The sequence below is a fragment of the Narcine bancroftii genome, chromosome 12, assembly GCF_036971445.1.
Source record: "Narcine bancroftii isolate sNarBan1 chromosome 12, sNarBan1.hap1, whole genome shotgun sequence".
NCBI classification, from domain to species: domain Eukaryota; kingdom Metazoa; phylum Chordata; class Chondrichthyes; order Torpediniformes; family Narcinidae; genus Narcine; species Narcine bancroftii.
The window spans coordinates 16,693,526-16,716,249 of NC_091480.1; the positions used below are offsets into that span (position 1 = coordinate 16,693,526).

The 22,724-nt window shown below is 39.6% G+C and overlaps 2 protein-coding genes across 6 annotated transcripts in view; one reads left to right on the plus strand and one right to left on the minus strand.

Annotated features, from left to right (window-relative positions):
• Positions 1-22,724, minus strand: part of mapk8ip3 (mitogen-activated protein kinase 8 interacting protein 3) — a 408,818-nt gene that overhangs the window by 308,731 nt on the left and 77,363 nt on the right. For 3 of the 5 annotated variants that reach the window (XM_069906190.1, XM_069906187.1, XM_069906188.1), the window contains exons 12-15: positions 17,797-17,927; positions 11,007-11,063; positions 7,833-8,009; positions 2,023-2,073 (exon numbers count right to left, since the gene is read on the minus strand). In XM_069906190.1, coding sequence (XP_069762291.1) covers positions 2,023-2,073; positions 7,833-8,009; positions 11,007-11,063; positions 17,797-17,927 — 416 coding nt within the window. The remainder of the gene's footprint in view (positions 1-2,022; positions 2,074-7,832; positions 8,010-11,006; positions 11,064-17,796; positions 17,928-22,724) is intronic. The other 2 variants (XM_069906189.1, XM_069906191.1) reach the window with 1 other exon arrangement.
• On the plus strand, positions 13,481-14,091 carry LOC138747317 (ATP synthase subunit C lysine N-methyltransferase-like). Its single transcript, XM_069906422.1, has 2 exons — positions 13,481-13,897; positions 13,945-14,091. Exons 1-2 carry the CDS (start codon positions 13,481-13,483, stop codon positions 14,089-14,091), a joined length of 564 nt encoding a protein of 187 aa, XP_069762523.1.

Sequence of the window (22,724 nt, forward strand, 5' to 3'; positions counted from 1 at the left end):
GGGATTGGAAAAACAGATGGGAGTAATGTCAGTTCCTATTTAATTTTTAAAAAATAAGCAGCCTGGTAGAAAACTCTGGGATTGGAAAAACAGATGGCAGTAATGTGAGCTCCAGTTTAATTTTTAAAAAATAAGTAGCCTGGTAGCGAAACTCTGGGATTGGGAAAACAGATGGGAGTAACGTCACTTCCAGTTTAATGTTTAAAAAATAAGTAGCCTGGTAGCGAAACTCTGGGATTGGGAAAACAGATGGGAGTAACGTCACTTCCAGTTTAATTTTTTAAAAATAAGTAGCCTGGTAGAGAAACTCTGGGATTGGAAAAACATATGGGAGTAATGTCAGTTCCAGTGTAATTTTTAAAAAATAAGCAGCCTGGTAGATAAACTCTGGGATTGGAAAAACAGATGGGAGTAATGTCAGTTCCAGTTTAATTTTTAAGAAATAAGTAGCCTGGTAGAGAAACTCTGGGATTGTAAAAACAGATGGGAGTAATATCAGTTCCAGATTAATTTTTTTAAAATAAGTAGCCTGCTAGAGAATGTCTGGGATTGGAAAAACAGATGGGAGTAATGTCAGTTCCTATTTAATTTTTAAAAAATAAGTAGACTGGTAGAGAAACTCTGAGATTGGAAAAATAGATAGGAGTAATGTCAGTTCCAGTTTAATTTTTTAAAAGAAGTAGCCTGGTAGAGAAACTCTGGGATTGGAAAAACAGATGGGAGTAATGTCAGTTCCAGTTTAATTTTTAAGAAATAAGTAGCCTGCTCGAGAAAGTCTGGGATTGGAAAAACAGATGGGAGTAATGTCAGTTCCAGTTTAATTTTTTTTTAAAAAAGTAGCCTGGTAGAGAAACTCTGGGATTGTAAAAACAGATGGGAGTAATGTCAGTTCCAGTTTAATTTTTTTTAAAAAAAGTAGCCTGGTAGAGAAACTCTGGGATTGGGAAAACAGATGGAAGTAATGTGAGTTCCAGTTTAATTTTAAAAAAAATAAGTAGCCTGGTAGCGAAACTCTGGGATTGGAAAAACAGATGGGAATAATGTCAGTTCCAGTGTAATTTTTAAAAAATAAGCAGCCTGGTAGAAAACTCTGGGATTGGAAAAACAGATGGGAGTAATGTCAGTTCCAGTTTAATTTTTTAAATATAAGTAGCCTGGTAGAGAAACTCTGTGATTGTAAAAACAGATGGGAGTAATGTCAGTTCCATTGTAATTTTTAAAAAATAAGTAGCCTGGTAGAGAAACTCTGGGATTGGAAAAACTGATGGGAGTAATATCAGTTCCAGTTTAATTTTTTAAAAATAAGTAGCCTGCTAGAGAAAGTCTGGGATTGGAAAAACAGATGGGAGTAATGTCAGTTCCTATTTAATTTTTAAAAAATAAGCAGCCTGGTAGAAAACTCTGGGTATGGAAAAACAGATGGGAGTAATGTGAGCTCCAGTTTAATTTTTTTTAAAAAAGTAGCCTGGTAGAGAAACTCTGGGATTGGGAAAACAGATGGAAGTAATGTCAGTTCCAGTTTAATTTAAAAAAAAATAAGTAGCCTGGTAGCGAAACTCTGGGATTGGAAAAACAGATGGGAATAATGTCAGTTCCAGTTTAATTTTTTAAAAATAAGTGTGAAAGAGTTAAAATGAGAGCTTCCATAATGACACTTGAAATTTCCTCGATAAAACCTTGGACAATCCTTACAGAGAGAGGAATGTTTTACTGTTGAACACAAACTCCAGAAACCTTTCTGAAAATCAAGACAACAAATAAGTTTGAGATTGGGTCCTCACTAAACCAGTGTAGTAAAAGTTGTGAAGTTCATTTTCCTCTCTAATCAGGAAGATTGTAATGAATTAATGTCTTTGCAGTATCATTATACTTATCAGAAATCCCTGACCCTCACTGTCTATAATGTTACCCTTGTTATATACACTTAAATGTTGCCTGCCCTTTTGGACTCTCAATGCCCAAGATCATTAACTTTAACCCTCTAACCCTGGTATAAAGACCCAAGGATCTGATAGGCCGTACACTTGTTCATTATCTGTGTCTGTTTTCTTCTCCTCCTTAGGGACTTTCTGTCTACAAAAAAAAACAAATTTCAAATTAACAAAACATACATAATGGAAAACAAAAACATACACTTCTCCAAAGAAAGATTGTCTGCAAGAGTGCATGCTATTAAAATTTGAAGTCGGTTGATAAGGAAACACTATCTGTTCTTCTGCACAGAACAGCAGGTTTAGCTTTCTGACTGCAGAAATTACTCACGTGGTTCCCTTTAATGTCGATATTTTTACTCGCATCCCTCCACACATTATGAATGAATCACAAGGAATCCTCCTTTTAAATATAAATATTAAACTAAGTAAATTAGAGTCAACTAAGAAGAACTTATGGGATACTACAAATTTGAAAATAGAATGCAAGTTGCTGATGGCCAACAGTATCGGCTACTTTTATGTAAGAGCTGATAGAAAGCATATTTAGACTAGGCCTGTTTTAGTATCAGTTTCGGTACTAAGAGCTGGCTTACCAGGTCTTTTGCCCTGGTGTTCAATGACTTGATCTTCTTGCTGAGGTTTATGAGGTTTAAAATTATTCCTTATTGCCACCCACACTTACTTCAGTCTCCCTGCTTCCAGGCTATAGTCTGATCCTATTCCCCCAGCCAAAAGAACTGATAGAAAGTGGATCCTCCACGACTTTCAATGAAATTGGGGCCCAGTATCACAAGATCTCCTCAAGCCCCCATACAATTTTATGTAGGAGGCCCATGATACATTTGCCTACCTCATAGCACTGGTTAAAGGTAACAGTTGATTATTTTAGAGTAATGTCCAAAAGAGGCACAGTCAACAGGATTGATTTTTAATTTAAATTTTAGACATCCCTTCCGGCCCATGGGCCTGTGCCATCCAATTGATCTACAATCTCCATTAGTTTTTTGAAGGATGGGAGAAATACCCATGCAGACATGAGGAGAATGTATAAACTCCTTACAGACAGCACCAGATTCAAACTCAGGTCGCTGGCGCTGTAACAGTCTTGTGCTAACTGTTTCGCTAACCGTGCCGCCTTCTTGTCAGTTTTGACATCTAGGTGATTTAGAGTCTCGTTTATATGCACAGCTAATTTCAAGTGAGCTTTACACAAATCTAAGGGCTAACTATATATTCAAATCAGGTGAGTCTTGGCCACATGCGCACAATGAATCACCCAAGCGATGACGTATCTAAGGCACCCAAGGTAGAAAATTCATTTCATGCTTTAATAGTTTGTGTTTTTTTAAAATCTTTACAAAAGGCTGTGCCTTCTTTCAAATGCTAGGGGATCTTAATCTTTCTGAATGAGAATGTTTTTTAAATTTAGACATCCAGCATGGTAACAGGCCATTTCGGCCCATGGGTTCATGCCGCTCAATTTACACCCCCAGTGTATTTCGAATGGTGGGAAGAATCCAGATCCCCTGGGGAAAACCCACATAGACACGGGGAGAAAGTACTAACTCCTTACAGACAGCGCAGGATTCGAAATCAGATCCCTGGTGCTGTAAGGGCGTTCCACGAACAGCTACGCCAACCGTGTCACCCCCTTTGCACATTCACCCTGGAGCCTTGAAGACAGTATGTAACCTCATATTGCTCTCCTGTTCCGAGGGAGAGTTGCAGTGCCGGAGGTCCTGTCTTCACATTGAGATGTGCCATATCAAGAGCAAAAAAAAACTCCAGACATTATTTCAAACAGCAGGTGAGTTTTCCTGATCTCTCTATTGCCTATGCCTTTCTCAACATTATTAAAACAGCTTATCAAGTTCTTATTGCAATGAACATACGGCAGCTTGCAGAGTGCACATTGGATGCCCTATTCTCCAATGTGGAAGCAGCTATATTTCCACAACTACTGCTGACATCGAAGCTTCAGACTTTGGCTGAAGGTCATTAATTATGGTTGGAATTAGATGCTCAACTGTGGGAACAAAATTTTCAACAGTTAGTTTCCGAAATGAGGGCATTCATCCTCTCTTTGCGCAAGACATTCATTATTACAATTTAAGGTTGTACACCAGGCCCACTATTCCAAAGTCCAATTGGGAAAATTCTATTCTAATCTTCCTTCTAAATGTGATAACTGAAGAAGGTTCACTGTACCATATGTTCTGGTTATGTCCTTCTCTTTCCAATTTAATATTAATTTGATTCCAAATCCTTTTATTGCTCTCTTTGGAATAACTGAGCCATCTGGTTTAATTCTGACTGCTTCACAATCCCACGTAGTTGCCCTCGCCTCCCTTGTTGCAAGACAGGCCATTTTAATGAGACGGAAAGATGCTGTCCCTCCCACTCACAATCAATAGTTGTCCGATATGATGGCATGTCTGACTTTGGAAAAAAATTAGACGTTCTGTGACTAAAATGAATCTTAATTTTGTTTCTTTATGGGGTTATTTTCTCAATTATTTTCAAAATTTGTAAGATCAACTATTTTCTGGTTTATGACCCCATTGGTTACTCACGGAGCTACATCTCCCAGTGCATTTCAAAAGAGAGCTATTCCTACGTACAGCGATATCAGGACTGATGACCACAGGTGTTGTTAAAAAGGTTGGCTTTGAGAAACCTTTTAAAGGAGAAAAAAATGGCAGTTCTGCAACAACAAGTGAACATGGCCCCTGGGAGACAAAGGAAGAGCCACCAATAGTTAGGGGTAGAAAGACAAAGTTTAGGGAATTCTAAATTTTTGACCACTGACAGTTGAAATTTTTTTTAAAAATCTGGAGCCAAGAGATCCTGTTTCATTTTAGTTCAGGGTTTCCCAAAACTCATCGGCAGCAGTTAAGTTATGTTATGCACTGGTCAAATTCAGCTCTGTAGAAACATTGGAGAAGCTGGGACCGTTCTCCTAAAAGTAGAAAACAATGGGAGATAAGATATAGGAGGTCAAAATGACAAGCAATTTTAATGGGCTGGATTGAGAAAATCAATGTCTTCTGTTGGGTGGGTTATTACAGATGCCAACAAAGTAGCCGAGGAACCAGCCCAGGAATTGAGAAAAGATTCCTTCCCCAACCCCCACCCTCCACGCAGAATGCTGTTAAGGAACTTCAAGTAATTGGATCAGGTCCTGAGAACTGGTTTACCAGGTAATAGTTTCATCTGTGGGATCAACTTGGACAGCTCCTTCAAAGATTCAGCACAGTTGTAATGGTCCAAATTGTCTTTATCAGTGCTGTAAGGTTCTAAAATATTGACAAACATTTTGTCAGCACGATACAGAACTTTTTTTTCCACTCGATGGTAAACAAGAGAAACTGCAGATGCTGAAAAAGTGGAGAAGTGCACAAAATGCTGGAGAACTCAATGGATCAGGATACTTTCTGCCTGACCTGCTGAGTTCCTTCAGCATTTTGTGTTTCTCACTCGATCATGCCCAATTTAGTTTAGAGATATGGCACAGTAACAGGTCTTTCCAGCCAACGTGTCCATATACACCCATATGGACAATTAACCTAATAACAAGATGTATGTAATTGGAATGTTGGAGAGCCTGGAGGAAACCTACACGGACATGTGACTTACAGAGGTATAGCGGATTAGATCCTAGGTCACCGACACTGCTAATCAAAAACTGCTTCTTGTAAAAACACAAGATGCTAGAGAAGCTCAGCAGGTCAAACAGTGTCCTTTATGTAGGATAGAGAGCCGATATTTCATCAAAGTATGTATCTTTGCCTTTGCTACATAAACGACACTGACCTGCTGAGTGCCTCCAGCATTTTGTGTTTTTACTTCAACCACGGTGCCTACAGAATTTTGTGATTTACCATAAACTGCTTTTTGAACAGTTTTTATATTTCCATTCCTGACATTGTTGTATGATTTATTTGTCCAAGATTTTGCAGCTCTCTCCCTGTCCACAGATCATACAAGATTTTTTCGCCTTCAAAGGAAAGATTCTTCCAATAGCTGTTCATTGTTGCATATCATGCCATTTCACACTTGCAACCCATCTACATATCTTTGCATCATAATCAGTCACAAAACTATATTTATGTCTGAATTGTTTTTGATAACACAACATTAGAATGAAGAATTGGGGTGAATAAGGATGGTGATTAATAGGGAAGGTGCAACCTCCATTTGCGGCTGATAATCGATCTACAAAGTTCAATTCATTGAATACAAAATGGTGCAAAAACTTTGAAACAAAAACGCATAGATCCACTGCTTCCTAGTCACAAGGGGAATCCAAATAATAAATTCGTAAAAACAACTTAGCTTTGATTTTGACATATTCAACACCTGAATCTTCCTGAATACAACTGGAAGAATTTGATTGTCAAAGTAGTTTGCAAAATGTTCCATGATAAACACCGACTCTTAAAAGCTTTGTTTCTGGTTTTGTTTAAAAGAAAAATCCCAATCAGAGCTCTTTTTGTTTTAGAACTTTCATGAAACAAAATTCTTTGAAACTTTTAAACAAACATTGTCCATGAAATGACTTCTATGTTTACTTATTGGAGAGAAGGCAACTTAGCTGTGAAGCCAAGCTGAGGCAGACAGTATGAGAATGGCTAACATGCCAATTTAATGACTGGAACTTGGGTGGATATTAATGCATGTTCTTCAAACTGTCCAACCCAGATACTTCAATCATCACCAAGACCCAGGAATATACATAAACATATATAGTATATATATATATATATATATATATATACACACACACACACACTATATATATATATATATATATATATATATATATATACATATATATACATATATATATACATATATATATATAAAAATATTTAAAAAATACTTGGCAAAGATATACATGCCATAACATTTTCTTAAAATACAGCAAAATCCCTGGTATTCAGCACCTATAGGGATTGGTAGTCGGTGGATAAGTGTATTTTCCGGTTGCTTGAGACTTACTCTAACAATGCCTAACTAATACACCAGCATTAAGAATAAACAGTTTAAAGATAAGAATACTATACTGTACTTACACTGAACAAACTTCACTTACATGAATATATAAACCTTAAATATTTTACTTTATTTTCGGTCACATTCTTTGCAAACATTTAACCATCGCTGCATCTGCAGATTCCTCCCCTCCACTGAACCACCCAAAAGACGAACAATAATGTAATAGATAATTACCCCCCCCCCTACCATGCTTACACATAAGGCTTCTGACTGGAGCGACTCTTACTAAGCAGGGTTAAGGAGACACTTTAAGCGAGTCACCCCAACAGTGAGCAGCCCCAACCAGCTCTTCATCCTGGGTGACACCATTACAGATTCACACAGCTGCTATGAGCAAAGCAAGACCAAAGCACTCCACTGGCTGAATATTTTCTCCCATCTTCACTAAAGGCTTATGTGTTACTTCAAAGAAAATTTACCATTTTAAACATAATTTTTATGGTTTTTTTGTTACATTTCTTTACCTTGATTTTTTTTGCTAGTTGTTTCAATTGTGAATATCAGGGTTTTACTACACAATAATTCCAGAAATATTTTATCCCTAATCAGAAAGCAAAAAGAGTCCTGAAAATGAGATTACTTATTTAATCTATTGCAATTGCAATTAAAGTAAATGACAGCATAACTTTTACAAACAATCTTTCCTTGAGAGTAACCAATTACAAATGAAAGAGGGGCAAAATAAATAACCAGCAAAGCAAATGACTCAATTAAAATAAACAGCAAACATAATGAAAACTGATAAAAATTACGAAGAGCATTAACCCTGTGCCATGGGAGCAGGCTAAAAGTGGGTGTTGTGCATGTAATGCAGGCTGCACCTCATAGGTTGTCACTTACACCTCAGGCAGGAAATCCATGGCACGTGCTCTGTCTGTGGTAGATAATTGGGACATAGTGTGGCTTCGGCGTTTGGTGAAGCCAGATGAACCGTAGGTGTTAGGAGCTGCGTAATGCAGAACGGGAGGTCTCTTAGCTGGCTGAGCAGCAGAGGAGGAGCTGAAGAGGCGGCTGAAACTGAAGGATAAAAAAATGGAAAAAGTGAAAGTAAGGGAGGGAATATGCACTAATTTGCAACCACAAATTGTTTTTAAGTAAAAGTTTTATTTTCATATACATTTACCATCTACTCTGACAAAAAATACAACATTTAAAAATTAAAAACTCTTATCTTTCTCTACAAACTCAAACCCAGAAGTAGTATAAAAAAAATCTTTATACAGCCTCTCAACCTTGTTTCACCATTCAACACATGACTGATTTGTATCTCAATTTAGTTTGTTCATTTTTTTTCCTTAACCCAAACAAAAAAAATAGTCTATTATTGTCATGAACATTTCAATTAATTTAGCCTCTTTCACTACCCTTGTGTGCGTGATTAAAAAAAAAATGTTGATTACATTTCTAAGTTGCTTAGCCTTTTTAAATTTAGAAAGACAGCAGGGTCCTTCTGGCCCAGAAGCTCGTGCCTTCTAAGTATCTCAATTAACCTACAACCCCCAGACATTTTGGAGGGTGGGAAGAAACTAGAGCACTCGGAAGAAACCCCTGCAGACACAGGGAGAACGTACAGACTCTTTACAGACAGCGCAAGTTCAAACCCGTTTTGTTGGCACTGTAACAGTGTTGCGCTAACTTCTATACTAATTGTGTCACTACCTCTACTTGAGGAAGCCATTTCTCTTCATTCATTCAACCAAATTCTTTACCATTTAAAATAACCTTGACCACCCTCAATCTTCCACTTCTAATGGAATTCAAAGAATGGGTGTACATTTTTTTTCCCTCATTAATTTGTTTTAGCCTCATTCAGATGAAGCTCCATTGAATAACCCCCAAGACAAATTCATGTTCAGGCACAAAAAACGATTTCAGGTAGAGTCCCAGTCTTGCCACAACTGAAACAACAATTCCAAACCAGAGAGCATCAATATCAACTTCTCCGATTTCTGGTAACACCTTCCCCGTTTTCTCACGCCCTCATTCCCCTCACTCCTCTCCTCCACCTCCTTCCCTTTTTGCTATCAGAGAGCACCTTTCTCAATCTTCTGCTCCCTCCTTCTATCACCTCTCAGCTCCTTTCTCTTCTCCCTCCCACCTGTATCCACCTATCTCCTGCCCCTTCCCTCCCATCTGTATCCATCTATCACCTGCCTCTGCCTTACCCCCTTATATCCCTGAATCTGCCTGATTGTTAACATATCTAAGGGCACATGTCCAAAATGTCAACTGTTTATTGCTTGCTGTGGATGCTGTGCGATTGAGTTCCTCCAGAACTTTTGAGTATATTTCCTCACGTTTTCCAACCACCACAAATCAAAGGCCAATATTTTATTAGTCTCTTAACTTTCCTTTTAGACCTGTGCACTTGTCTACAAATTTCCCGATGACACCAGGGTCATCAGCAGAACCACGGACACCAGTGAGGAAGCTTACAGGAGGGAGATAGATCAACTAGTTGAGTGGTGCCACAACAACAACCTTGCACTCAGCGTTAGCAAAACCCAGCAATTGATTGTGAACTTAAGAAAGGGGAAGCCAGGAGAACATTAACCAATCCTCATTGAGGGGTCAGCAGTGGAAAAGGTCAAGTTCCTTGGTGTCAACATCTCTGAAGATCTGTCCTAGGGCATCTATTTCAATGCAATCATGAAGAAGACCTCACCAGCAGCTATTCTTGGGAGGAGTTTGAGGAGATTTGCTATGTCACCAGAGACTAGCAGATTGCTACAGGTGTACCGTAGAGAGCACTCTGACTAGTTGCACTGTCTGGTATGGAGGTGCCAATGTGCACAACATGGAAAAAAAAAACTGCAGAGTTGTAAACTCAACCAGTGCCATCACAGGCATCAGTCTCCACTCCATTGGGGTCTTAAGAAAGCAGCCTCTATCCTCAAGGTCCCTCACCACCCAGGCCATGCCCTCTTCATGCTGCTACCATCGGGAGAGGGGGTACAGGAGCCTGATGACGAACACCCACTGCCATCAGCTTTCTGATTGGACAATGAACCACAGACTCTACATCATTTTCTCTTCTTTGCCCTCATTTATTTTTAAATGTAATTTACGGCAATATTTGCCCTATAATGCAAGACAATGAATTTTGTGACATATCCATGACAATAGAATCTGATTATAGAATTTAATGATTTATGTATATGACAAGCTGAATCCCCTTCTGCTAAACACTTGCTAATCTTTCATCATGGTGAGATATTTCAATTTTGCTTTTTTTTTATCCACTGTTTAATGTGCTACATTTTTTTTCAGAACATCCTTTATAGTTTTGTCCTCCCATCTAGGCAACTGACAAGAGCTCCTAATTTGCTCTAGTCATATTTTTCAATGGTGCTAAACTCTGATCATCCATTATGCAACCGTTCTGAAAACCCAAGGTTTCGCCATATGGTTCACTAGGTAATGTTTCTGCGCTCCCTCAAGTCTCACTGGGGCCCTACTCTAGTCATACTGGGGCTCAGAGACATTCCAAGTGCTTTGGCAAATACACTGTGTGACATTTTTAAATATTACAAGGGCGTTGGGAATTAATAGTAATCAAGATCCGAGTTTTTAAAAATCTATGAATCTGAAAGCACTGAAGTCTTACAAAATTCCTTGTTCCTTCATCCAATCTATTAACACTTGTGATGAAAAGCCTCGGCCTCAGTAAAGAACCTTGAGAAAAGAGAATGCAATCTATGTTCTTGGACCCAACACTGATTGAATTGTCATACGAGGTGACAGATATGCAAGTGTAAATTGAACCTAGAGTCTCACCACAGTGGGAGGGAAGCTCACAAACCATAATCCATCTTAAAGGTTTGCTGACATCTTCTATCATTTAGACAAACAAGACAATTAGAGTCCTGGGTGTGAGGTACCCACCTACAGTGATATCTTAACTTGATGCTACTGATCATAAAAATATGCTTTTATTAGTCAGTAAAGTAAGTACTTTGCATAGATATTTTCATTTATTCAAACAAGTCTAATCTCTACTATAAAAGTACTTACAACTGCCAGATGCCTGACTTTTTCTTCTCCTGGATTGTTGGATACTCACGGGAAGCTCTATTAAATATTAGAACAGCAAATGTTACATTGTACTCAGACTTAATCCCATTTGACCTCATGTCTAACCTGCTTAAAAGATGCTGTCCTATTGATGGAGGGCTTCTGATGAAGTGGAGTTTGGCTCTTAAATTTGTTTAAAATATTGGTTGAATTTGGCCCAAAAATGCCATAAGGTTAATTTCAAAGCAATGCAACCACTGCATCAAAATAAACACAAATCAAATTGCCAAATTTACTGGAAGTTCCATCACAGCCTGGAACTGTGCCAAACTGCAACGTCCCAATAACTAATGATGGTGCTGACTACTTGCTATACAAACTAAAGCGAATGTTCACATTAACTGATGTTAATCCTTTCTCAGTAATTATACAGTAAAAGCCCCTGGTGTCCAGCACCTATGAGGATTGGTAGATACCAGATAAGTGAAGTTGCTGGTTGCTTGAGATTGTGTGTTGCGCGATTACCAAACTGACCACCAGGGGGCACCCAATTTTAATCTTCTATTTTTTTTTTAACCTATTTATTTTCCACATTTTTTTTTTGCTGGTTGCTTGAATAACAGCGGTTTTACCCTAAACATTTAGGGTTTTACCCTCAACATTACTCTGATGACATGGACTCGACTCTCCCTTTACAGTCCTTGGATTGAGGTCTGGCGAACATCTCTCAAGCATAAAGCATGTTGAGCGCAGCACATAAAAGAAACACGAAGGTTGAAAAAAGACTTCAGATTACCACATCACCCTCCATGAAATTTACCTCTCCCCCCCACTTTCTCACTTTATTTTGAATTGTTCTGTTGATAGATTCTTCCAAACATTATTTCACCCATAACATTTCTCTTTAATGTGAATATGGATGATCTCGTTTAGATTTTTTTGTATGATCTTGGATGTATAATCTTGAGCTAACTTTACTGAAATCTAATATTATTCCAGAGAGCTGCCTACATGACCTTGGAGATTTTTAGCACATCGTATTAACAACTAGAATCAGTCTGAATGATCTTCCCTAAATCTTCTTTAATGGAGTTTATCAGGAGTCAGAAGCATGAAATTAATAACTTCCAACAAATGAAACAAGATCTGTGCACTGTAACCATGGAGATTTGGGCTTCATGGCCAGTTGAAAAATTCCAACAAATTGCCTTTCTTAATTGCTCATCTCATTGTTCAGACATTGAAAATAAAGATTCAACCATATTCTTTGTCTCTTTCTGCCAATTCAATACACTAATGATGTTTATTTCTACATTCAGCATTTCATCTACTAATGCTTTTTATATCGATAAATTGAACATTCATCAATATTTAAAACTTGCTGTTCCTATTGTCTAATTAGCTGATGGGAGTAAGGAAAGACTTACACACAACTTGGGCATTCAGTTCATTAATGGATATATTACGAGCTCCCGTTTTTGTAAAATGGGATTATTACTGTGAGGCATAAACAGGAGGAACTGAATGGTCACAGTTGACATTTAACACTTCACACAAGCACCATCACTACACAAGAGCCCAGTGACAATTCAAATCAGTGGAAGAACTGAGGGAAGGTTTGTCACAGTCTGTTCCAGATTCGATAAATTTGCAAAGACATGGAGGTTTTGCAAAGAGAGAACCATTCTGAAGCCGGCCATTTTTGTGGAATTCAGAGTAAAGCAAGTTCTGTGAATGACTGGGCCTTTTCGGTGGATTGACCTGTGCCAGGAGGGTCTTTTGGGAAGCAAAGTGCTTCATTTTGATTGTGACTAACAATGAAGTTACTTGGAATGACTGGTGCCAGGGATCCGGAAGCTTCATGGAGGCTGTTCGAGTCTTGCCTACAAAAGGACCAGGAGTGTTATGACCACAGCTCGTGTGCATGGACATTTCTTCAAAGGCAACACAAGAAGAATTTGTGACTCTGTAGCAGTCACAACTCCAGTCTTCCCATCAGTTCATCATTAATTCTGGGCATCAAATTTCAAACTTCAACACTAATTTGACAGACTGAATTTTGAAGTAACTTTCTAGATTTTGGCCTGACTATAATGGTTTGGGTATATCACACACACACACACACACACACACACATACACACAAAAGACACCTGCGTATAGCTGGGGATAGATTTAGTGTTAAGGATAGTTTAAGAGTTAAGACTATAGTTTTAGAATAAGAAATAAAATGTGTTTTAAAATTAAACACTATCTGGTTCATTGTCTGTTACTGCTCATTACACGCGGCTTGTAACAGATAAGTCACATCAAGTTTCAACCTGCAGGATCCAACTCAATTCTTTCCCATTAACAAAATCAGTCTCCAATCTTGGATCATTTTTGTAAGCTTTCATGTGACACAGTGTCAAAGACCTTCCCAAAAGGCAAGTGTCCACAACACTGCTCAACTACCAATTTAATGGGGTTCCTTGAATGTTGTCAGAGGCCGTGGCTGGCGATTTGTTCCCCGGCGCAGAAAAGAGCCCCAAGCGGCGATGGGGGCTGGTACTGGTGGGGGCAGCAGGCGGCGCGGTCCTTGTTCTATACGCGGGAACGGCACCATTTGTGGCGCCGGCGCTGAGACGGATATGCCTGCCCTTCGTCCCTGCCACTCCAGCCCAGGTGGAGAACGTGCTGCAGTTGCTGAGTGGACGCCGGGGATCCTTGGTGGACATTGGCAGTGGGGATGGTAGGATTGTAATTGGAGCAGCAAGGTTTAAAGGAATAAAGCAAGGTTTTCGAGCTGTTGGTGATGAACTGAATCCTTGGTTAGTTTGGTTCTCCAGATACAGAGCATGGCAGCAAGGAGTGCACCATTATACCAGATTTTACATTTCCGACTTCTGGAAGGTGAATTTTTCAGATTTAGTAATGTTGTTGTATTTGGAGTTCCTCAGATGATGGTGTCCTTAAAGAAGAAACTTCGGAATGAGCTGAAGGAAAATGCCAGCATCGTAGCTTGTCATTTTCCATTTCCAAGCTGGATTGCTGTACGGGAATCTGGAAAGGGAATTGATGGTTCCCTTTGTATAATGGTTGTATAATGCAAAGTCATTTAAAACGACTGCAAAAGAAAAAAAAATCCTAATTAATCGAGAGAAAGGACATGTTGCTGCAGTATGGTTGAAAAATTACTAAATCATGGAAAGACTCTTTAAGAACTGACTGTATTAATCAACTGAAAATGCAGAGTGTCCAGATCACCTTGTAATTACAGTCTTCCACAAGGGATTGAATTTTTGATTCTTGAAAATGTGAAAGGTGTTATCTGAATGCTTCTCGAAGTTATATGTGGCAGGGCATCCAGCACTTCACCAATTATAAAAACAACAGCATGACTGTTGATGGTGATGTTAGGCTGAGCTGAGGATCTCAATTGTTATTTTGCTTGATTTGAGGTGGAAGCATAAGAGATGGATGCAATACACTCATTGGCCCCTATTTATCATCCCGCCATGCCTAAAGGCTGCTATAATTATTCAACTGCCTAAGAAGACGGTTATAGAGGGCCTCAACGATTATCATCCAGCTGCTTTAGCACCGGTTATTATGAAGTGCTTTGAGAGGCTGGTTTTGCAGCATGTTAAAGCCAGTCTCTCACCCACCCTTGATCCATACCAGTTTGCTCACAGGGCTAATAGGTCAACTGTGGATGCTATTGCCACTGTTCTTCACTTAGCATTGACCCACTTAGAACAACAGGGATACTAAGTGAGGTTGCTTTTTATGGACTCCTGTTTTTAATACTGTTACTCCAGACAGACTGGTTGGTAAACTTCTGACTTAGGATTTTCTAGGTCAACTTGTGTATGGAATAAGGGCTTTTTAAACAAACTGTTCCCAGACTATAAAAATAGGTGCTCATTATTCCCCTACTCCTAGCACTGGTTTCCACGCAGGGCTGTATGTTGCGCCCAATGTTGTACTCTCTTTATACCACGACTGTGGTTGGGCTCATTTCAAGCGGTGACACATCAGCCTATAGGGACGAAGTCCACAGACTGTCAGTGTGGTGCTCCGAAAACAATCCATTACTGAATTCTTTGAAGATGAAAGAGCTCATAATGGTTTTTAGGAGGAACAGCATGGCCCCAGCTCCATTGTATATTAATGGGGACTGTGTGGAAAAGGTTATGACTTTCAAATTTCTAGGAACGTATTTGGCTGATGATCTTTCTTGAACTATCAATTCCATCCCTATATCAAGAAGGCACATCAATGTCTCTATTTCCTGAGAATCCTTGGGAAATTTAATCTACAGGAGAAGTTATTGATGTCTTTCTTTTGCTGCTCTATTAAAAGTGTGCTGACTTATTGCATTCCAGTATGGTTGGCCAGCTGTACTGCAGCAGATAAGAGGGATCTTCAAAGGGTTATCCAGAAGATCATGGGGTTTGCCTTGTCCCCTTTGGAGGATTTATTTTGATCTCACTGGATCAGGAAGGCTGCTTAAGGATTCTACTCACTCAGGCTAACATCTGTTTAACTTATTGTCCTTGGGTAGATGATATAGGTCCATTAAATCGCGGATGAACAGACTCCAGAACAGTTTCTATCCCAGAGCCATTCAAGAATTAAACTCTGCCAATTAGTGTATTTGTATTCTGTTTTTCTAATGTTGCTTTTTTCTTGTTCTTATAGGCTGTTGTATGGTACCACCATTGCGCTTTTTAATTTTGTTGCATTTTATTACATGACAATAAAGTTTTAATTTCCTCAGGGAAAAAAAAACCATCAATTTAACTACAACATATTCTGAGCTCAAGTCTTCTTAGATATATACTTATCTTGCAATGTTCAACTTGGGTTTTTTTTTGTATTCAATATCTTCCCAATTGAGATCATCTCTCCCAATTAATCCACAGGACCATAAGAGTAGCAGAGAGGATCAATGGAGTCTCCCTCCCCCACCCCACCTCCCAAATCAACATGATCTACGAGGGCACGCAAAATTATTGAGGACCTCTTCCACAGCACCTATCAGCTGCTCCTGTCAAGAAAGAGATACTGAAGTATCAGAGCCAGTGTCATTAGGCTGAGGAATAGCTTCTTCCTACGGGCAATAAGAATACTGAATGACCAAAGAAACTGCTCACAGTAACCATCCAAGATTCTCATATTCACAAAGCCATATTTACATGAATACATGTCCTACATACGTACTGTTTGTCTGTATGTATGTGTGTTATTGTCCGTTTGTGTGCCTGTGTGTTTTGAACAGAGGACCAAAGAACGTTGTTTCGTCTGGCTGTAGTTGTGCAATTGAATGACAATAAACTTAACTTGACAAATTGCTCCTGCATTAGACTTCAGTCTTTTGAAGTTTTCCTTTTCAAAGTCAACCATGGTTACATGTTAGTTAGAAGCTTTGAGTTCCATGACTTCTATATTATAGGTGTTAGAATCATTTGAAGTGGTCTTCCCAAAGAGATTTGAGTGGTGAGATGACCAAAAATATTAGTAACGGCCTGACTCGTGCACTGTAATCATTGGAGATTCAGTCAGATGATAAACAAACGAGCTTTCTTATTTGCCCACCATAAGGTCTGAAGTTGGTGCAATTTGACCATAACAAAATTCACAACATGCTGGGTCAAGTGGAAGATTATTTGATGAAGTGCCTTTGATATGTTATCAAGTTGCCTCTGAAGAAAGGCTATCAATGAAGATGAAGCAGGTTCTTGCAACTGATGTAAATAGGGAATCATTTCATGTTCAATAGCACTTCTTTTTCAGTCGCCTTCTGATTCATTAATTGATTTGTGCTATAAACAAAGACCAATTTCATCTGTGAACTGTTTACCTTGAGCCCTTTGTTGTAGGGATCACCAACATCTTTTCAAGGCAAATTAGGACAATAAATCCTGGTCTTGCAACAACATGCACACCCCATAGCCAAGTTAAATATTCAATAGGCAAATAAGCAGTGCTGAAAGGAAATGTAATACAAAGAAATGCCTGGACAAGAATATTACATTGGACAACAAATTTGTTCCAATAGATTTGTCTCCTGAAAAAAATGGGGATTATGATGGACAATCTGAGGCTGATACTAAGATAATTTCAAATTTGCTGTATCCTGTAGGAAGTTGGAGAAACATTAAATTAACTTTTACTGAACTTAGTATGTTTAATCGCATAATGATGCTGACACATTGCGTGAGTTCAAGAGATCTAAAAACGTATTGCCACTGACTTTCATTTGTTCTCAGCATCTGAAGCCTCGCGTGTCTGTGTCCAACAATAGTCGGCCGGCACTGATAGAATCTAGTTGCCCTGATACCACTTTTCCCTGGTCGCCATGTCCTGGCGAAACCTTTCACCATGTTCGTCACTGACTGCACCAAGATCACCAGGGAAGGGGTCCAAGTGCAAATGCAGAAAATGAATTTTCAATGACATGTTGCACTTCACGGTTTTATATGCTTGAGGTAGACTTAAAATATGACAGGAAATCACAAAAACAGGTTATATCTAAATAAAACTGCATGCGATGCATCTGTAAGCCCATTTTCGTGATAACAGCCCAAAATCCACCCAAAAGTGTTCAGGAAGAAAAATCTTTGTTGTCCAGTGTTATTAATACTTTGGGCAAATAATGTGTTCAGTCCAGGCATTGCTTCACATCATCTTTATTAGTTCAAATAAGGAAACACTAGTGCATTGGGATATCTATCAAGTAAACCACCAGTGAAACTTAGTAAAACATATTTCTTTACAAATGATTAAATGCTCATGTGTTTTCCCACCTGATCATTTCAATCCATCTGACAGCCTCCTGCAACTCCATCAATCTCTCCTTGTACTGATTGCGTTCCATCAACACCCGTGCCATCTCCACCCGAGTGAAGCGCCGTCTCTGAGCCACCTGCACATCATCCTGTAGGGTATGGAAAGATTGCTTCACCAGAACAGGTGATTTTAAAAAAAACATCACCCTTTACGTTCTTTAATACAGCAGCAAAGCACGAGTTACGCATTCAAGAGAGCACATTAGGCACCTCCTCAGGGTAGAAACCCACTTTATAAACATTCTGCAACAGCAACTGTGGCAGGGTCCAGCTCTACCCGCAAATATGCTTGCTTGAATTAATCTGTTATTTTTGCCCCAACTCTTTTGAGCCTCTGCTTCCTACTAAAACAAAAGCTGATTTCCTCCCACATGCCTGACAAGCCATCTTGAAAAAGTGTCCTAACACAGCCAGCAGGCAAGTGATAGCTATGGAGTCTGGTTCTTTTTTTTCCATATTCACTTTGTCCCTGGTGCCTTCATTTGGCAACAGCCCCTTAGGGAGTCATGTTGTTGTTTTTAATTCTCGGCACCATCACAGTCTCACCTTTATATCATCCTCCTTCAGAAGCAAGGCTGAAAAATAGTTTACAGAAACCCCTGTTTAATGAGAAAAACCATTGTCCAATTTACAGGTTAAAAACTGATTAATTGGCTGTTCTGTCATGTCTATTTTAAATAACTCCAAGAGTCATCAATTTGCAGAAGAACAAAGCATGCAAAACAACAGAGCTGATAATCAGGCAGAACCTCTGCAACAAATTGCTTTCAAATATCATCCACTGCTGCATTGAAAGTTAAATTATTCATCCTTCAGTCCACTGATGAAAGTAGATCCATGACAACATCTTAAAGATTAAATTCACGATCCTGATTTTGGTTTAAGTTTTACAGCCTGGTATGTCCATGCCCTCCTGCTTTAGTCCCACTTGCCTGGATTCGTCCCTTACCCCTTCAATCCCTTCCTCTCCATTGAATTATCTGAGTATTTCTTAAAAGAAGCTAATGTACCTGCCTCTACAACTTTGGCAGTTGCCAGTGAAGGAGAACTGACCCCTCATGTCCCTCCTAATTCCCATCTCCCTCACCTTCTAGTTATGCTTTCGTGTCTTAGATTCCCCAACTCCAAGGAACAGATCATTATTTTTCACCTTTTCTATGCCTCTCATGGCTTTGTATACCTCTATGAGATCTGTTCTCAACCTCCTACTTTTCTTCTTCTTTGGCTTGGCTTCGCGGACAAAGATTAATGGAGGGGTAATGTCCACGTCAGCTGCAGGCTCGTTTGTGGCTGACAAGTCCGATGCGGGACAGGCAGACACAGTTGCAGCGGTTGCAAGGGTTGGGGTTGGGTGTTGGGTTTTTCCTCCTTCGTCTTTTGTCAGTGAGGTGGGCTCTGTGGTCTTCTTCAAAGGAGGTTGCTGCCCGCCGAACTGTGAGGCGCCAAGATGCGCGGTTTGAGGCGATATCAGCCCACTGGCGGTGGTCAACGTGGCAGGCACCAAGAGATTTCTTTAGGCAGTCCTTGCACCTCTTCTTTGGTGCACCTCTGTCTCGGTGGCCACTGGAGAGCTCGTCATATAACACGATCTTGGGAAGGCGATGGTCCTCCATTCTGGAGACGTGACCTACCCAGCGCAGTTGGATCTTCAGCAGCGTGGATTCGATGCTGTCGGCCTCTGGCATCTCGAGTACTTCAATGTTGGTGATGAAGTCGCTCCAATGAATGTTGAGGATGGAGTGGAGACAACGCTGGTGGAAGCGTTCTAGGAGCCGTAGGTGATGCCGGTAGAGGACCCATGATTCGGAGCCGAACAGGAGTGTGGGTATGACAACGGCTGTGTTTGGTGCAGTCATGGTAGTCAACCTCCTACACTCTAAGGGAAACAGGCATAGTTTTTCCAGTCTCTCACGATATCCTGCTTCTTCAATCCTGGGAACAACTTTGCAAACTACTTCTGTACCCTTTCCACCTTTATAATATCCTTCCTCCAGGTAGGCAACCAAAACTACAACTTCAATAAAACATCCCAATGCCCCAACCAATATTGCCAAGCATCCCATTAATCTCATCATCACTCTGTCTACCTGTGCTGCCATGTTTATTGAGCTATGTGCCTTCCCCCCAGGCCCTTCTATTCTATAATATCCTTTAGGGCACGTCCTGCCCTGGTTCGATCTACCCAAATGCAGCATTGGATTTGCATAGATCGAACCAAATCAATCTACTCAAGTTCACTTGCATCTGCTATTCCTTAGGTTAGAATAGACATGCAGCCACCATTTATTGCCCTCACTAGCTGTCCTGAGTTGACAGCCAATAATAAGCACCCACCCATCAGCTGCTCTGAGAAGGTCATAGAGAGCAACCTTCTTTGTGTGCTCCCTAAATTAAGATGATGGTTCAATACTGAAGCTATTTTTTCCCCCAAGTACAATTTAAATGCTTGGTGTGCCACTTAGCGATGGCAATTAGAAGCTAAGGAACTGGAGACAAATACTGACTAGATTTGATCATGTATTCCTCAAATGCAGTCGTGAACAACTGAGTTTGTCGACAGTTCCCTGCTTCAAGGTCACTTAAATTGATGCAAGCTTTTTAATTCACGTTTTATTACTACACTCTAATTCCTAAACTGCCATTGCTATGTGGGATTCTCTTAATTAATTAGCGCAAGGCTTAGTAATGAAACCACTACCCCATAAACCTTGTATATTTAGACCACTGGACTGAAAATCTCAAACCTCCAGAGAGGATCTCTACTCTACTTGTTTGGAAGTGGTTTCAACTACAAAATTTACTTCCTTTCAAAGAATGGTTAATAATAGAATTTATTCTTATCCTTATTACATTGTAAGCAAATACAAAAAGGGTCACTCCCTGACACTAAATTTTACCAGCAACCTATCCAATGAAAGCTCACTGCCCTGAAATGTTAACTGTATGAGATGCTATTCAACCTGCTGAACACATTCCACGTTTTCTGACTTTATACAGGGAATTATTATTTCTATCAAAGCGTGTCTTAAGTAAAATGTTTTATTTAAACAATGGATTGTAAAGGATGTATTATTGAGGGTATGGCTAACAATAGGAAGCCATAATTGGGCATTGGTGAACAAATAAACAATCTTGACTTTCAAATAAAAGTGTACCAAAGGATGCATGCATGCACCCCTATATGCAGCATTTTTATTTGATGCAAATGGTTGTTTCCATGGTTGTGTTTGTATTTCTGAGGATACTACACAATCCTCCCAATAGTCCAGGAAATTAGATATGCAAGTTTTTTAAAAAAGTGCAAGTGCATGAGGGTTAATGGCTGAATTTAATCTTCCCTGTATGAAGAGGATTGCATAAGTGCAATTGGTTTAGATGGAGTGGAATTTGTGAAAATCATCCAAGGTAGTATTTTGAGGTCACGTAGAGATTCCTACAAGAGAAGGAGCTGAACTCCCTTAATTTCAGAAATTAAACTGGGGAGATGGTGGAAAAACATTTTGGGAAGAGTGACCATATTTCTATAAGTCCTAAGATAGTCATAGAAAGGGGCAAGATTGGCCTTCCAGTTAAGGTAGGTGTCGGCAACTGGAAATCGATAAAGTCTCAGTGAAAATAGTGTGCAAGAAAGAAATTAGGAAGGGAAAAAAAAAGGCCATGAGATATTTTTGTAATGTTAGATTAAGGAGAATCTCAAGACATTTTATAATTAAGGAAATTTGGGCCATTTAGTTGCCATGTAGGTGAGACCTTAAATAAATACTTCTCACCAAGAACTTGGAAAAAAGAGCGAGTCACAGAAAGGTTCGCAGATACTTGAAGGTCAGTATTAAGGAGAGATGTCAGATATCATGGAATGGATCAATGTTGATAAATTCCCAGGGCTTGATGAGATCAGTTTGCAAGGGAGCCAGCAACTGGGAACCTGTCAAAGGTATTTGTATTTTTGTTGGCCACTGGTAAGGTATGGACGCTGCAGGACCTGCTGAGTTCCTTCAGCAATACTGTGTTCAGAAAACTGGAGGAGAGCTTACTTTTATTTAAGAAAGGCAGAGAAAAACCAGCTAACTACAGGCCAGTGACACTCAAGTTAATTGTAGGATTTTCTCTCATAATTTCCCTAAAGGATGGGGAGAATTAAGTACATTTGGAAAATGGGGCTGATCATAGACAGTTGGCATTGTTTTGTGTGGGGAGAATCCTATCTAAATTGAATGAGTTATTTTTGAGGAGGTAATAAGGAAGTACGATGAAGGCAGGGCAGTTGACATTGTCTATGTAAGGTCCTGCTTGGCAGGCTGGTCCACAAGGTTGGCACAAAGTACAGAGCAAGCAAGCTAATTAGACCCAAAACTGACTTGGAGGCAAAGCTAGTAGTGGAAGGGCACTTTTCTGAACTGCATTCTATGCTGGGACCCTAATTATATGAGGTACATATCAATGAATTGAAAGAAGTTTGAGCCAGTTTGAGGAGGCAGAGAACTAAGCGAAGAGCACAGTGGCCACAATTCAACAATGCCCTACATTTGCAGCAACTGTGGCAGAGCCTGCCATTCCAGGATTGGCCTCCATAGCCACAATCAACGCTGCTAAACAAATCACAACCGACATAGGTCAAGTAGGTAGGATTAATGTGTGTGGATGGTACAGAAGTTGGAATGATGTGGATAGTGAAGGTGGTCCTCTAAGGCTAACAGCATGATATAGATCAGATGGAAACTGGACAGAGCTTTAAGGAATGGAATTTAGTCCTGATAGTTTGAGGTGATATATTTTAAAAAGTCAAATAGCAGCAGGACTTATGCAGTGAACATGAAGGTGTTGAAGAACATCGATGAACAGAAAGATCCAGTTCATGGTTCCCTGAGAGTAGAAAAGCAGTAGAA